The 14,982-nt window shown below is 42.2% G+C and overlaps 1 protein-coding gene across 1 annotated transcript in view; it reads right to left on the bottom strand.

Annotated features, from left to right (window-relative positions):
* Positions 1-1,452: 1,452 nt before the first annotated feature.
* The window catches only part of KDM5A (lysine demethylase 5A), a 42,682-nt gene continuing 29,152 nt past the window's right edge, over positions 1,453-14,982 (bottom strand). The window contains exons 20-28 of the mRNA XM_056516256.1: positions 14,590-14,728; positions 13,558-13,737; positions 12,155-12,316; positions 10,539-11,090; positions 9,621-9,764; positions 8,252-8,411; positions 7,539-7,759; positions 5,045-5,455; positions 1,453-4,447 (exon numbers count right to left, since the gene is read on the bottom strand). Coding sequence (XP_056372231.1) covers positions 4,235-4,447; positions 5,045-5,455; positions 7,539-7,759; positions 8,252-8,411; positions 9,621-9,764; positions 10,539-11,090; positions 12,155-12,316; positions 13,558-13,737; positions 14,590-14,728 — 2,182 coding nt within the window. The 3' untranslated portion in view covers positions 1,453-4,234. The remainder of the gene's footprint in view (positions 4,448-5,044; positions 5,456-7,538; positions 7,760-8,251; positions 8,412-9,620; positions 9,765-10,538; positions 11,091-12,154; positions 12,317-13,557; positions 13,738-14,589; positions 14,729-14,982) is intronic.

Below are 14,982 nucleotides of genomic sequence, written 5' to 3'. Positions count from 1 at the left end.
GCAGAGGACAGGAGCAGCAGAGCCCAAAACACAGGAGGAGACAACTCCCATTCAGTTGGATCCTTCCTGGCTGAAGTGATGTGCTGATGGAAAATTTAAGTCCTGCATCTAAGAAACTGTAAGCCAGAAGACCTGGGGCTAACAGTATCCAGAATGAAAAGGAGTCAGCAGTATTTACAGCTACACAGGCCAGCCCCATAGGAGGCTGCACAGCAAAAATATGAGAAAGTTAAAGGAAGTTATTTCCTCCCTGTAATCAGCATTTTTAAGCTGTATCTAGAGTAACACACCCAGTTTTGGGCTCCTCAGTATATTGACCAACCTGCAACAAGGACCAAGACTGTCAGAAGGCTGCAGCTCATGTCATGGCTCAAGGGAGGCTGAGCTGGGTTTGTTCAGCTTGGAAACCAAGACCTGCACTCTCCAGCTACCTAATGGATGATTAGAGAGGGATTATTAGAGCCAGACTCTGGCAACAGGCACGTTACAGCAAGTGCATTTTGCACTGAATATGCTACAAAAACAAATGGGAAATCAGGGAAGTTGTTGAATGCTCATCCCTGGAAATAGTCAAAATTTTATTGGACACCGCCCTGAAAAATTTCACCTACCTTTAATGTCAGCACTGCTCTGGTCAGAAGGTTGACCCAGATGACCTTGAAAAGTACCTCCCAACCCAAATTACCATTCTAAAAAATGAAAATATCAATGCAAGTTTCACAGTGTGGCTGATGTAACAGACAACTGCCTGTTACCTTATACTGTGTGACTGTGTTCCAATCCCTTCAGACAATTCCCATATCAACAATATTACCTCTTAAGTCTTCATTACAATGGTCCAGGCTGCACAAGCATTCAGCTACAGATCAGTCACAAGCATAAATCCTGAAGGCAATGGTACTGAAGATGAGCAGTGACATTTATCTCTCTGCAAGCAAAGCAGCCAAATTCCAGGCCCTGTTTTTTTACAGGAAAAACCTGAAAACACATAGTTTGTACAAGCTATACACCTCAAGCCCTGGTCATTTTCAGCTCCTCACAATGGCTTAGGTAATTTCTTTGACCTTTTGTGGCAGACACACAAAAAGAAATAACACCAGCAGTGGCAAGTAACCTTTGTAGACTACAGCATTAAGACATGAACCTTTCTAGATACATGAGCTAGTATTTTTTGTGTATTGACTTTTGTCCCCAAAGCATGACAGTTTTCCCATAGCTGTAGCAGACCCGTAAGAACAATTTTATCTTGGCTTTGGCTGGCTTCTCTGCACATGCTTTTACAAAAATTCAAACCCCTAGGATCTGGAGACAATACCACAGCTGTAGCTTTGGGTTTTTCAACCACTAACTACAGGTTTTTCCAAAAGTTAACATTTATTCATAAGTTCATACTATCAGCAATCCTTTGATAGGAATCACGCTCTTAAAAAACAAGCTTAAAACAATAAGATGTAAAGCTAATAATGGTCTTCAGTTTATGAACACCTTATCCAAAAGCAGACGAGACATCTGTGACCAGAAGAAAGTGTGGCAACCTCCTTCCAACAGTGGAACTGAGGCTCTCCATGTGGCTATATGAGAAACAGCTACTAAAAATGTGACTTCAGCATATGATTTACACATTTCATTCTGTTGCTTGCTCTTTCCTGTGCTTGTTACAAGCAGAATGACCACGGTTGCATTGTAGTGCTGTTTGTTTCCATCTTGCTGTCACTAGTGCTACTGTCAACACTCTCCACCACACCTTCTATGCAGAGAAACAGGAACATGCAATGAGGGTTTACTCCAAGGTCTCTTTTCCAGTTGATGGTAATGACATACAACGACTTCATCGCGACAGAGAACGCAGGAATGGTTACCAGGATATGCTCAGGCTAACAGGAGATGCTAACCACATTTTTTCCCTGTTGTGTAACAAATTCTAGGAGTCAGGAAAGAATACAGAACACTGGGATTCTTTAAGAAATCTTGTACTAGTCTACTTCTGGAACGATTAAACGTCTGTGACAGTTTATCCACTCCATATGGGAAACATTTATGTAGTACCATCAGTTAAAGCTTAAAGGAAAAGTAACAACTGTTTAAATCAGTTTACCAAAACTAAGTGTACATTGAGAAGAAAAAAAAAAAGTAATTGGAGGCAAAAAGAGGGTATGTCTATCCAAAGCATAGACTCCTTCATAAATAAGTAAACAAGTAACACTCTTAAATTTGCTAGGGTACCCGTTCAGCCACATGCTTAACCACAGCTTGCTTTTGCTTGTAACACCACATTAAGTCTTTAAGGAGCAGGAATTAGAAGTCTGTGTCCAATTTGCACTCAAAGCTCCCAAGACTCTGGATCTTCTGCCCTCCATCCTATTTCTTTTTCTTTTGCACATTTTTCTCTTCCCAGGTAGCAGGCACACTACTATAGAAGAAAACAAAGTTCTGTCTACCTGAGCTGAGTTGGTTTGTTTTCTATTTTTTTTTTTAATGGATAATTCTGCCAGATAAATAAACTTGCAAATATTCGAGAACAAGAGAAGGGACACAGAACAGTCAAGACAGCACACTTTTGTTTTTGTCAATAGTTCTTTAAATCCCAATCCAGCTCCTAGTAAGACTGGACACTACTTACAACACTCCTAGAACTGCAGAAGAATGGAAACAATAGGGAGCGAGTGGAGAGGGGGACAAGACAGCCCAGGGGCTGACTTCAGACATTCACATACACAAGGCCAGCATCCACTGGAGTCATTAAGGCCCAGATGCCCCACTAACAGGAACAAACCCAAACACAAAGGTAGCACATGAAATGTATTTACCTATTTAAACACAGGCAGCTGGTCAAGCTAGAATGGGGAAGGTAACTGCTAATTCCTTGTACTACAAGGAAGGAATGGAGTAAAAAAACCCAAGCCCACGGGCAGGTTTTTGCTTTGTGAACCTCTGTCTGTGCTGCTGGTTAACAGTGGTAAGTATAAAAAATCAAAGAAAAATAATCTATTTATAGAACAAGTCAGTAGTCTGAGACATTTAGAAAAAAGTAAAAACAAGTCCTTCTTTAAAAATGGATTTACTAAAACAACTGTCACCCAGGATGACCCCAAGCCCTCTGGTCCTCTGGCAAAGCCAGGGGCAACTTCAAACAAGAACTGCTGCTGATTGTACACTGGTACACATCCAGCAAAGCCAGCAGGGAGGGGTTTGCACTGTGAACAGTATCTGCAGACTGCTTGCTGCTATCACAGGAGGCCATGCCCATAGCCTGGTGATACTGGAAAGAGTTGTAAGTGAAACTTTTCACAGAAGCACGTGTCAGTATAACCTCTGAGGTAAGTGGGCTGTCTTCTTTCCTTCCCATCCCTGGGTACAGATCTCAGAAGCTGTGCCCTGGGTGCTGTACCTCCTTGCCAGCTCCATCCTGCACCACACAACTTTAATGTGCAGGACTGCAGAACTCTAAGCAAAGCCTAGAACAGGAGAGAGCATCCCTGTGGAAAGGGAAGCACTCTGCTCTTCCCAAGTTCTGGTCTAGCTAAACATTATCAATGCTTTCTGGTCCTCCTCAGGACAGGAAGATCGGTTGTTTCCCACTGAGGAAAAAAATTTGCCTAGTGGAGTAGAGTTGGGTTTCTTTTTTGGTAAACAGAACCTTTGCTGATTTCTGAGATTGAGCTCCTCTGCCCTTTAGCTACAAAGAGAAATTACAAGAAATTCATCCACTTGCTCCCACCCTTACTGTGTAGTGTTAGCTGCCTGGATATGGAGGCAATTTCATTCTCCCAAGACATTGCTCTACACTGGGTTGGCATAGAGAGGTGAAAGAGAACTTCCAAAGGTCACCTCCTTAGGGTAACCTGGCAAGTCTGAGAGCTCCAGCCTATGCCCACCAGTTCCAGGCCAGCTCCACTGCCAACATGTACTTCTAACACCCTCAGGTGTCTAATCTAACAGCCTCGAGTTTGCTCAGTCCTTGAGAGCAACAGCCACACTCAAAGATGGAAACACTCAAGTCAGAAAACACTGGCTGGAGCTCCTCATCAGGCGGTGTCTGCATAGATGAGTCGGTGCCACTGTGCCTTGACATTCCTGCTGCAGGAAGGAAGCCAGCTGTGAGGAACAGACCAACTTCACTGCACATCTGTACATCCTTGCAAGAGAAGCTCGGGGGCTACATCAGCTTCCTGCCCTCTCGTTCTGAAGGGTTCAGAGGTCCATTTCCCAACGAGTTCTGGGCATCAAGCAGCTGCTAACTCGTCTCCTTGAGATCTTCCATTGGTAGTTTGTAGCTCAGCAAGAAGGGAGGAGGTGGGGCGTGGGCAGGGCTGCTGGCTCCCTGCAGGGGTTTCTTTGCACAGTTTATACAGATGTAATCCTCATTCTCAGCCATCTCTGGGGACACCCCGACACACACCTGATGGAACCACTCATCGCAGCCCCCATCACACTGCACCCAGTCCACCTGCAAGAGAGCACATCAGCACACAGCCTGTTACAAGGAAGGACAGACAGGCACAGCTCCTATGAAGAAAACACCTTCTGTCAAACCTAATTGAGCCACCAAGAATAGAAAAGCTCTGGGGCAAAAATTAATGCCCTTACAGAGCTTGTTTAAACAAGCTATTTCTGTTTAATAAAAACTAACTCTTCCAAAAAGCTTTCCCCTCTTGCATCCTTACATTGCATCAATACAAAAACACTCTACTGCTACTGAGGAAGATGACTCAGCTCTCCTCAGATGAAGGGAGGTGTGCTAAAACACATTTAAAATGCTCAGGGATGGATACTTAAGCATAGGTCAGTCTCCAAACACACCCTCTTGGACTGCATTATCAAACAGTGTATTTTATATATCTAAGTCCTAAGTGTCAGAACACTTAAACTCAATACAAACTTTGAGCTGAACTTGCTGTAGAACAATTTGGAAAAGACAAAAATTAGTTAGAATTCCTAAGCACATCATGTTGGTTTCTCATGCTGCTCAACTTAAGTATTACCCTGGCACAGGGGTTCTGACTTAACACAGAATTGCCTGTGACAGAACTAAGAGGAAACTCACTTTGTCCTTGCAGGGCCTTTGGCAGTTCTGAGCAGCACACACAGCATTCTCATCATCTGACTCCTCTGCTCCTGACCAGTCGTACTTGGAAGGAATATCCAGAACCTTCTTCTCTCTTTTTTTCTCTGTGCTCTCCTTTGCCAGTTCTACCTTGGCCACAACTGCCTTCTCTCGCTTCTTCTTCCGCTCCTCTTCCTTAGCCAGCTTCTTTGCCAGCTTGTTCAGCTCCTTTGTCTTATCCATGGTGAGTTTTAGCTTCTTCTTCTTGGGTTTTTCCAGTTTCTTCAGCTCTTTAGATTTTTGCTTCATATCTCCAAAGAACTGCTCTGCTCTCTCCAGTTTTCGTTTCCGCTTCCTCTCAGAAGAGTCCCTCCCTCTCATTTTTAGGGGTTTTTCATCCATGCTGTCATCCTTCATAAAAGAAAATAAATATTTTACTCAAACACAAATTTCCTGCAAGCCTGAGGTCTGAGAAATGTACTTACCTCTACCCTTATTCTGATACAGCATAAAGAAATCTAGTCAACAACATACTGCTACAAATTCTAAACAAAAACCCACTTAACTTCATTTTCACCATACTATAAAAAATTCGTAAGTGTTATAAACTGTGTCAAAGTACAGCCAGCCAAAAATACCCAGTGGAAAAAGTAAATTATCAGCAAGGGTAAGAAGGCAAAATAAGCAATAATTACAATTCCCTTTTCCCATTGTTCTTAATAAAAGTTGAGAAGATTAATCATTTGTTAGATGCTCTTGCTTATTTTTCATCTGAGGTCAGTCTTGCCTGTAATTATTTTTGAGAGAAAGCAACTGCTCTTTTGGAGATTAAGAAAGAGTAATTGATGAATTCTTAAAATGTATCCTCAACTCAAGCAAGAAGAGAAAGCAACATCCATTATTTAAACAGCTTCCAAACTGGAAGACACTGTAAATACCCTGGTGCCACCAAAAGCTCTTAAATAACAGATTCAAATCACAAATGAGGCTTAAAACTGGCCAGCTCTGTCCCTGCAGATAGTATTCACAGTGACAAGTCCCATTCCTACCTGAAAGATTCACTTGTGCAAACAGGACTGACTTGATTTCAGTCAATGCAGCTATATACTTTAACCTTAATTATTAATAGATTAAGAACATACTACAAGCCAGTAAAGAGACTGTTTACTGTACATTACTTAATATAGCTGCTCCACCCAAAACAAAATCCTCTCAAGATTATTTCCCACAAGTCTACACTTTTGTATAAAATTAGACATAGAATATGTTCAGTACAAAATGAGCAGTTCTGGTCAAGCAAGTATTCATAAAGGTTAACCAGGAAATGTAATGTACACACACTCTACACTCCTCACCCCACTTCCCTGGAAAAAGGCTTTGCTTAACTATTAATGTAACAGACTAGCTTATTATTTATAAATTGTTATTTGCTGGCATTCAAACTGCTCTTCAATCAGCTCCCTGCCAAAACCATTACACTGAAAGAACATTAAGCTTATGTGGTACTCAGGCTGAAAGGTGGTGAAGCAGCAGTACTTGGGAGGCAGGGGTAGTTTTGTACTCCACTCTTCCAACTGATGGAGTCTGGCAACACTAACACTTTGTGTATGGATGGCATGCAGAAAATGAGACACCAATTAATATGTTCACAGCATGCAACCTTCCATCTTGTATTACTGTACACCACCAAAAACATAATGGTTCTTCCTTGGCTTATGTTCTTCCTGTGCAGCTCAATAACCCAACAAGCCATCATAAAATCCATAACTACATATGGTCAAACTGACCCCTAACTGCAGCTGACAAGATGACAAAAAATGGGTTCCACTCAAGGTCTTCAACCCAGCAGCTGACCTCCTCTTCCAGCACACATCCCTTGCCCTCTGCATCAATGCAGCTAAGTGATTGTGACCAGACCTCAGAGTCAGCAGATTAAACCTGCCTGATCCACTGGCAGCTGAGCAAAACAACCAGGATATCTCCACAGTATATCAATATAAAAATTGCCATTTGTTATTCTGAGGAAGAATAGGAATCCTATTGTCTGCATTATCAAAACAGGTTTTCCTCAGTAATAAAGTGCAGTAACATACAGATATCACGTTATATAAGCTAAGTGTAATTTTTCATCTCCCTAAATGTCTCCTGTAACTCTTTTGCAGATTAGCTGTTTCCAGGCATAATCAAGAAGAGTGTTTCCTCCCTTAACCTGTTATCCTCTAAAATAAGGTTTGCACATGGAACTACTTGAGAAAAAAAACTGCTCTAAATATGGTTAACTGTGGAGGACAGTGCTACAGCATGAATTATCAAGAACTGAATTTCTGAATCACTTTTTCTGTTATTTTCTGTCATCTACTATTCCCTCCAGATGAAATCCAAACATGACAAGCAACTAAGTACTCAACTATTCAAGATCATATCTATGTAAATTCACCAACAAAACGTGGTGGGATTTTTGCTCCACACCAGAATATTTCTTTGTGTTCCCTACCTCCATGATATGAAGAAACCTCTCCTCAGAGGGCGGATGAGTGGCCTGTAAAATCCGCCAGATGTGCTGAGTTTCATCCAGAGACACCTCCAGCAGATCTCCTACCATCATCAGATCTTCCAGCTGAGCTTTTGCTCCAGGGGACAGCTCCAACACAGGGGGCTCCAGACTGCGAGGGACCAACGGGCTCTTCCGAGGCTGCTTCCTTGGTGTGCTAGAACCTTTGACAGGAGCCAGGACAGAACTATTAAGGCTGGAAAAGACCTCTAAGACTAAGACTAAAAGCCCACCACTAAACCATGTCCCCAACTGCCACACCCACATGTCTTTTGAACACATCCAGGGACAGTGATTTCACTACTTCCCCAGGCAGCCTGTTCCAATGCTTAACCACTCTTCCACTGAATAAATTTTTCCTAATATCCAATCTAAACCTCTCCAGGCAAAGCCACATCAAGATAAAAGAAAGAGATCAAACCCAAAATAAATTATGTATTTTTTACAACATTTTAAGGTGGGAAATAATAACAATCAAAACACATTGGCACAGGTTTATTTATCAAATAGCAGGAAACTAATTGCAATATAACTTTGCTGTACCTTCCTCCAGACAACATATCCTGTACAACTAGTATGGAGCAGTTTCACTCCTCACTGACTGCTCATCCTGGTTATCTACTTTATTTGGTCTTAATGTATACAAAAGCAAATACCTTGGGAGCAGCTTTTAGAAGCAGAGGAATAGGCATGTTCAGCACAGAAGGAGGGAGCAGTCCACATGTGTGTCACCACCTCCTCTGATTTAATGGGGATTTCCTCATCACAAAACAAATTGGGCTCCAAGCTGCTGGAGGATTTTACACTGGCATTGTCCTGAAAAATAGCCACACAAACATGCAACATCTGAAACCAGGAAACACCTACTTCAAAGTAAACTCTACTAAGGCCAAGCAGTGTGCTGCTCCTAAAGCCCTTCTCCAAAGCACTCCTTCAGAGATACCAAGAAAGGCAAAAATTATATCCCTAGTTAAATGGTGGATGAATACAGGAACTATGGAGATAGGTCATATATTTACAGCTAGTCCATGAAAAACACTTGATAAGTTTCCTCACCCAGCAGTCCCTTAAGTATGGTCTTCAGAAGCCAACATGATGAAAAGAGGCTCTCTTAGCCTACATAATTTATTATTTTGCTTGAAAAGTCTGACTGTAAATCATACCTGGAGAATGTGCTGCCCCTCTATAAATGAGAGTATCTGCCTCAGAAGAACTTACAAGTGTCTAAAGATACCATCTTATAAGGCAGAGATGACACTGTCACTAAAAAGAAAACACTGCTCAAGAAGGAACTGTGGCATTGCCTTTTTGTCTGTACATATTCAAAAGGATATTTCAATACTTTAAATACATGGTTTTCTCCACAACTGCCTTTTCACATGGAAGTCCCTCTCTAGATAAAATACTTCAGAAGTTGAACTGCAGTTACAATTTCTGTACTGAATCCAGACACTGGTTTTACAACACAATCCAGACATCTTGTCTCAAAAAATTACACACTCCAAAATGGAACACATGTACCTCCTTTACACAAGGGCTCAATGAAGAGAAAGATATGAAAACATGAACAAAGAAAGCTCTGGCATCAGGAAACTTCTTACACAGCATGCAGTTTTTGAAGGCTAATCTTTTGTAGCAAAAACTTTTTAAGAGTTCTCCATGTAGATACTTGTATTTATGACTTGTGGTATCTCTGAATGGGGCATAAAGACAACGTTCATCCTCTAGGGTGTAATAAATACAAATCCCTTTATAAGTGTATCTTTTTCCTCAGCACTAAAAGGCACTTTTTGAAATTCAAACAGGACTTTGGAAATTTTGCATAAAATCATTACAAAACTTCACAATAGCTCAGAAAATGGGGATAATCAGATAAAAATCCATAAGTACCTCTTCTGCCACAGGTGCTAGGGCAGAATATACAAAGACAGCTTAAGACACAATGAACATTCTGAAAAAATGGATTAATGAAAGACAGATGCTCTGTATTAATTCCATGCAAACAAATTACTTTGGATTACTCACCTTTATGTCATAGCCATACGTCTCCCTGATGTCTTCATCAGAGTCTGTCTCTTCATCATCATAATCCAAAGTCTGCCTTGGGGATGAGGACACACTCCCTATCACTCTGTTAAAGGCTGACTGCTGAAAACTTGTCAAGTGTCCCTAAAAAAAAAAGCGGAATATGGAAATTAAACAATAAAATTTCCAGGAAAAAAAATCTGTAAAAACCTCAAGAGTTATTAACAAAGGAAACAGTGGCTCTTTTGGCCTGACATCACAAAAGAGACCAGTTACAACAAGGTGTGAATAAAGATAGGGAAATATCTAAGTAAAACGTTTTGTTAGATTCTGATTACCTGTTTTTTAGTAATAGTGACTAGAAAGATCTGGATACTGCTCTTCAGTGCTACAAATTACAGCTTCTTCACCACAGCATCACTCTCAAAATGAAGAGGTCAGCTATGGAATTATTGTGTTTGACTACATCCTTGCTAAAATTTACTAACAAGACACCAAATGCCTGGGAATGACAATCCACGAGAAATTATAAATACTGAGACCTTGGATTCTGTCAAGAGGAAAATGGAAAAAAATGGAAAAAAAAAAAGGAAAAAAATGGGAAAAAAAAGTAGCAACTGTTTTACACATCTTGAGGCCTGTACCCATCTGACCTAATGTTTCTTAAATAAGTATTTTCAGAAGCTCCTACTGACAATGAGCACAGAGCAACAGACCTGCTCCTGGAGCAGCAATGTACTCTCCAGTAGCCAGCCAAAGCCTGCAGAGCACTGAACTGAGTAAGGACCTTTACCATGTGTAGTCCCTCAGCTTTTCACTGCCCTCCCCTCTGCCCCACACTTCTCCAAGAAAAACAAGGCTTTGTGACACACTAGATGAGGGCAGGCAGAAGGAACAGTGAGACAGTCCCACCCCCACCTGCAGGTCGGGGTTAGCTGCTGCCTTCTGCAGCTCCGCGCTGATGATTTTCTCCGTTTTCTCCCGCGCTGCCTGCTCCACCATCCTCTGGCTGAGCACGGAGAGCTTGGCCAAGGCAGAGGACAGCTCGTCGGTGGCCAGGGCCTGCCGTGCCCGGTCCTGCCAGCTCATGGCTCGCTCTGTCAGGCACTGCAGGGCCTCCCCCTCGGGCAGGCGCACCGGCAGCTTCTGCAGGGACACCAGCAGCGACAGGATGGTCTCCAGGCGCGGGCGGCGCGAGCGCTGGCACAGGGGGCACAGGAACTTCACCTCCTTGGCCTGCCAGCTGGAGCCCTTCTTCTGAGAGCTGCTTTTGGGCAGGGGCACGCAGCCGCTGTGGAACCAGTCCTTGCACAGCTCGCACTGCAGCATGAACCCGCTGGCCGTCTTGCGGCAGATGCAGAACTTCACCTCCTCGATCCGGTCCACCATGGTCATCTTGGCCAGGTTGGCTGCCCTGAGAGCGTGCATGGCTTCAATCTCCTTCTGCTCCCGCTCCTTGAACACGGCCACCTGCCCAGCAAGGACAGAAACGTGTCATGGCCTTCACAGCCAAGAGACAGCAATTTATTGGCAGCACAGGAAAAGGAAACAAAATGTCTGACCCAAACAGAACAAGAGATCTAAAACTAGCCAAAACTTATGGAACTATGTGATCTAATTAAAACTTTACCTAACACACCTCCTGGTCAGTCGCCCATTACTCCCTAGAGCAGGCACGAGCTGCAGCTACCTGGGACTTTACATACCCTTCTCAATACCTACAAAGTTTCTCAAGTTCATAATTAAATCTGTCATAAGGCCATCAGAAGAACAGGTTTTGACTGCAGAGAAGAAGTCAGATTCTGTTCTGTTCATCTGTTTACTGAGACAATGGAGCTGAGCTTAAAAGCATGAGTGACCGTGTATCTTCTAAAGCAACTTGCACTTCCCTAATGTTTCCATTCAGGTAATTATACTTCAAGCATACTACAGTATATAACAGCATACTAAATATATAACATATTTATTCTGTATATATGTATACAACATATATAATTCAAGCATACTACAGTAAAATAGATTGTGTATAAGCCATATTAATGACCCTGCCTACATTTTTTTTGTTCCCAGGGAAAGGGCAGCCAGATGCCTGGCAGCAAATTCTTCTGATAAGCAGCATGAACATCCTCCAAAAAAGAGGAACCAAATAACACATTCCCTCCAGCCTAGTGTCCATAACCAAGTATTTGCAAGCTGACCACAAAATTGACCTAACCAAATTTGTGTTGGTCCTGGTTAAGACAGAGTTGCAGCTCATTAATTCCACATTATTTCAATAAATGTTAATATTAGATGAGCAGCTACAGACACTAACTTACACATACCCAATGGTATTAAATACCAGCAGTTACACTCTGAACTGCTTCCCTCTATTTTCAATGCAATTAAAGCTGAGCTACATTCTTGTGTCAAACACTCTATGATGAGGCATCTTTTTCAGTGAAATTCCTTGATCAGTTCTTCCCTAGAATTTCTACAATTAGACATGACTTAAGCCCACACCGAAGGAGACACCACTTTTCATTGCTCCTTACCACAGCTGCAGCATCCCTGGCCTCCTCCAGCCCATCTTCCAGTTCACTCAGGGATTCCAAGTCAAGCTCTTTCTCCTTTTCCTTCTCCATCAACTCCTTGGCCCTTTTCCGCCTGTTCTTACTGCTCCCATAAACACCGATATCAGTCCGAGGGCTCAGAACCTGGAACCACCAAGGAAAGTGTCCTGTCAGAGCCAAGGATGCCCAGGACATCTCATCAAGGAATGACAATTGTCACCAGGGAACAAGAACTGCTCAGCAATCTAACCCCTTTGATACCTGTCTATTAATGCTAGGAAAAAAAAAGAATAAACAGAGAAGGATAGAAGTATCTCACAGTTATGAAACTGGAATGTCATCAGCAACCAGTGACACAGCAGGTCAAACTGAAAGCCACCGTGTGTTTTCTGATTGAAGTACAGAATTTATTCAGATTACACTACCATACATATAGCCAACCAAAACACTACTGCAGTTACACATCCACAGTTCAACTTCAAGGGCCTTTGTCAATCAAGTCTTAAAAATTATTTCATATTTACATCAGCAATTTGGTGCCTGAAAAACCCCTAAAAGTATGCTATAATCAACATGAGAGGTTGAAAAGCACTTTTAAGAACAAGAATAAAGCTTCAAGTTATCATGACTAGTTAGAATGAATAATTAAATATAAAATCTAGCAAATTAAATTCAATACAGAAAATCTCAAATTGCTACATCTGGGAAAATGCAAAACCAGAACATATTAAATAACTAGTTTGGCAGAAAAATATAGAGAAGCTGTATCTAGAGTGCATCACAAAGGGAACAAAAATCAGTGTGATGCAGTTGCAAAGGGAAAATCCCATTGGAAAACATTAAACATCAGTAACCCCCTTTGAGACACAAGGTGTGATTACTGCACTTCACATGACACTGGGGAAAGTCAGAGTGAGAATTCTGTCTGGATTTGGACATCTCTCTAAAAGTGAAGACAAACTGCAGAGAATTAACAACGTAAGAGAATGAAAAACACAGCCTCTGAGAATGCAACTGAACCAGAACTGTTTTCCTTAGAAAAGGGAAGCCTGACAAGTAGATATGATAGATCTTCAAACACATGATTGATTTTTATTAAAACAAGGACAGTCACTAGATCCATTGAAGTGAAATAAACAGTAGCTGACCATTTTTTCTTATAGTTAAACTGTCTATAACATATCTATTTTCTTAGCATTTGAACATTAGCATTTGATTGCATTTTTGATCCCTTTTATCTGAGAACAGCTGAAATTATACTCTATATAAAAGGAACTGTAATCCAGCATAACTGAACCAGCTCTCCCTTCCAGACAACAGAGCCATTGGGACCAATTTCTGACAGAGAGGTGTGCTCTCCTGCCATGGAAGTGTCTGTTGCTCACCTGCAGCAGACTGTAGCTGGAATTCTTCTTGAGGAAGGTCCTTCCTGTGCGCTCCCTCCAGGCCCGAGCTGCAGCCACCTGGGACTCCAGCTGGGGCAGGGCATCCAGGCGCACCGGGATGGGGCGGCCTTTGGCAGACAAGCTCTCCAGCTGCTCCAGGTAGGCATAGTTGCTCCCATTCTGGGGTGAAAGAAATTTTTCTAAGCCAGCAATTCCACTATTAGATCAGGTGCCAGTCTAATTTCAAGCCATACATTATTTTGTCACTGCCTAAAATAGAGTTCCATAGGAAAGGAAAGGAGGGCAGTGTTTCAATCTACTGTTATTTTAATCAATTCTCTCATACAGCTTTTAACTGTCATTTTGACATGGCCAGCTGGTTTAGTAAGAAACACTCCATTTCCAGACACTTATCTAAATGCTGTCTAACTGCAAGAGAGGTAAAGGGGCTAACATGAGATCAATTGGGACTTTCACTTCAACTCCCAACAAGTACCTGGTATAAGATAAGCAGTTCTAGTTCAGTGATCAGCACCCAGAAACATCACAGAACTCTGGATCAAGTTGTGTGTAAACCAGTAGAAGAGGAGGTTACTGAACTAATTCATCTCTTTCAGAAAATTCTGATCACCAGTGCCATTATATCTTACAATATTTTAGGGAGAAAACAAAAAACAAAAAAGATTTCCACAGCCAGATCCAAAACTGAAAACCTGAGAGCATTCTCTGCTGCAGCTAAGTATTTTCAGTGACAACATGCTGAACAGTTCCAAAACCAAATACCGTATCATAATGAATTTGCTAGCTTTTACATCCACTCTGAAATGCACAAAAGGAAGGGAAACAGAAATTGGATAGCCAGTGGGGAAACAAATGCACAAAAAGAAAATCAAGTATACAAGCTCTGGTAAGCACATTTAAGAGCCATAGCAAGGCTTCTCCTCAGGCCACCTCTGTGAGGAGAGGTGCCAGGAATGAATCTAAACAGAAGAGGTGCAAGCAGAAGATTGCAGTCCCTGCTGTAAGCCCTACCTGAATGGCCTCCACTTTGGCTGTCCAGTCTCTAGCCCGCTGCAGGGCTTCTTTCAGCGCCAGCACATTGGGCAGGTAAGCAGGGATGTTCTTGGCTTCATTCACGATGCCCTCCAGAGCCATCATGCTTTGGCGTGGTCTAGAGCAAGAAAAACCCAATTCCAGCCTTCTCTCAAAATGCCAGTCATCTTAAAGCCATAAATTTGACACTGCAGTACAGGATAACATGGCTCTATGCTTGGTGCTACTGGCTACCAAATAGCAGGAGGTGAGAAAGCTGATGGGCTTGGCATAATCAAGCTCAAAAGGGCAGAGCATAATAACTCCTTAACACCAGGAAAGCTGTCTTGTGTTGGTAGCATAGTCATTGTCTTTGTTGAGGGGGATGAGTAA

The sequence above is a fragment of the Oenanthe melanoleuca genome, chromosome 1A (genome assembly GCF_029582105.1).
Source record: "Oenanthe melanoleuca isolate GR-GAL-2019-014 chromosome 1A, OMel1.0, whole genome shotgun sequence".
Taxonomy (NCBI): domain Eukaryota; kingdom Metazoa; phylum Chordata; class Aves; order Passeriformes; family Muscicapidae; genus Oenanthe; species Oenanthe melanoleuca.
The sequence above is the reverse complement of the archived record's forward strand: the minus strand, read 5'-3'. Positions and strand labels throughout refer to the sequence as shown.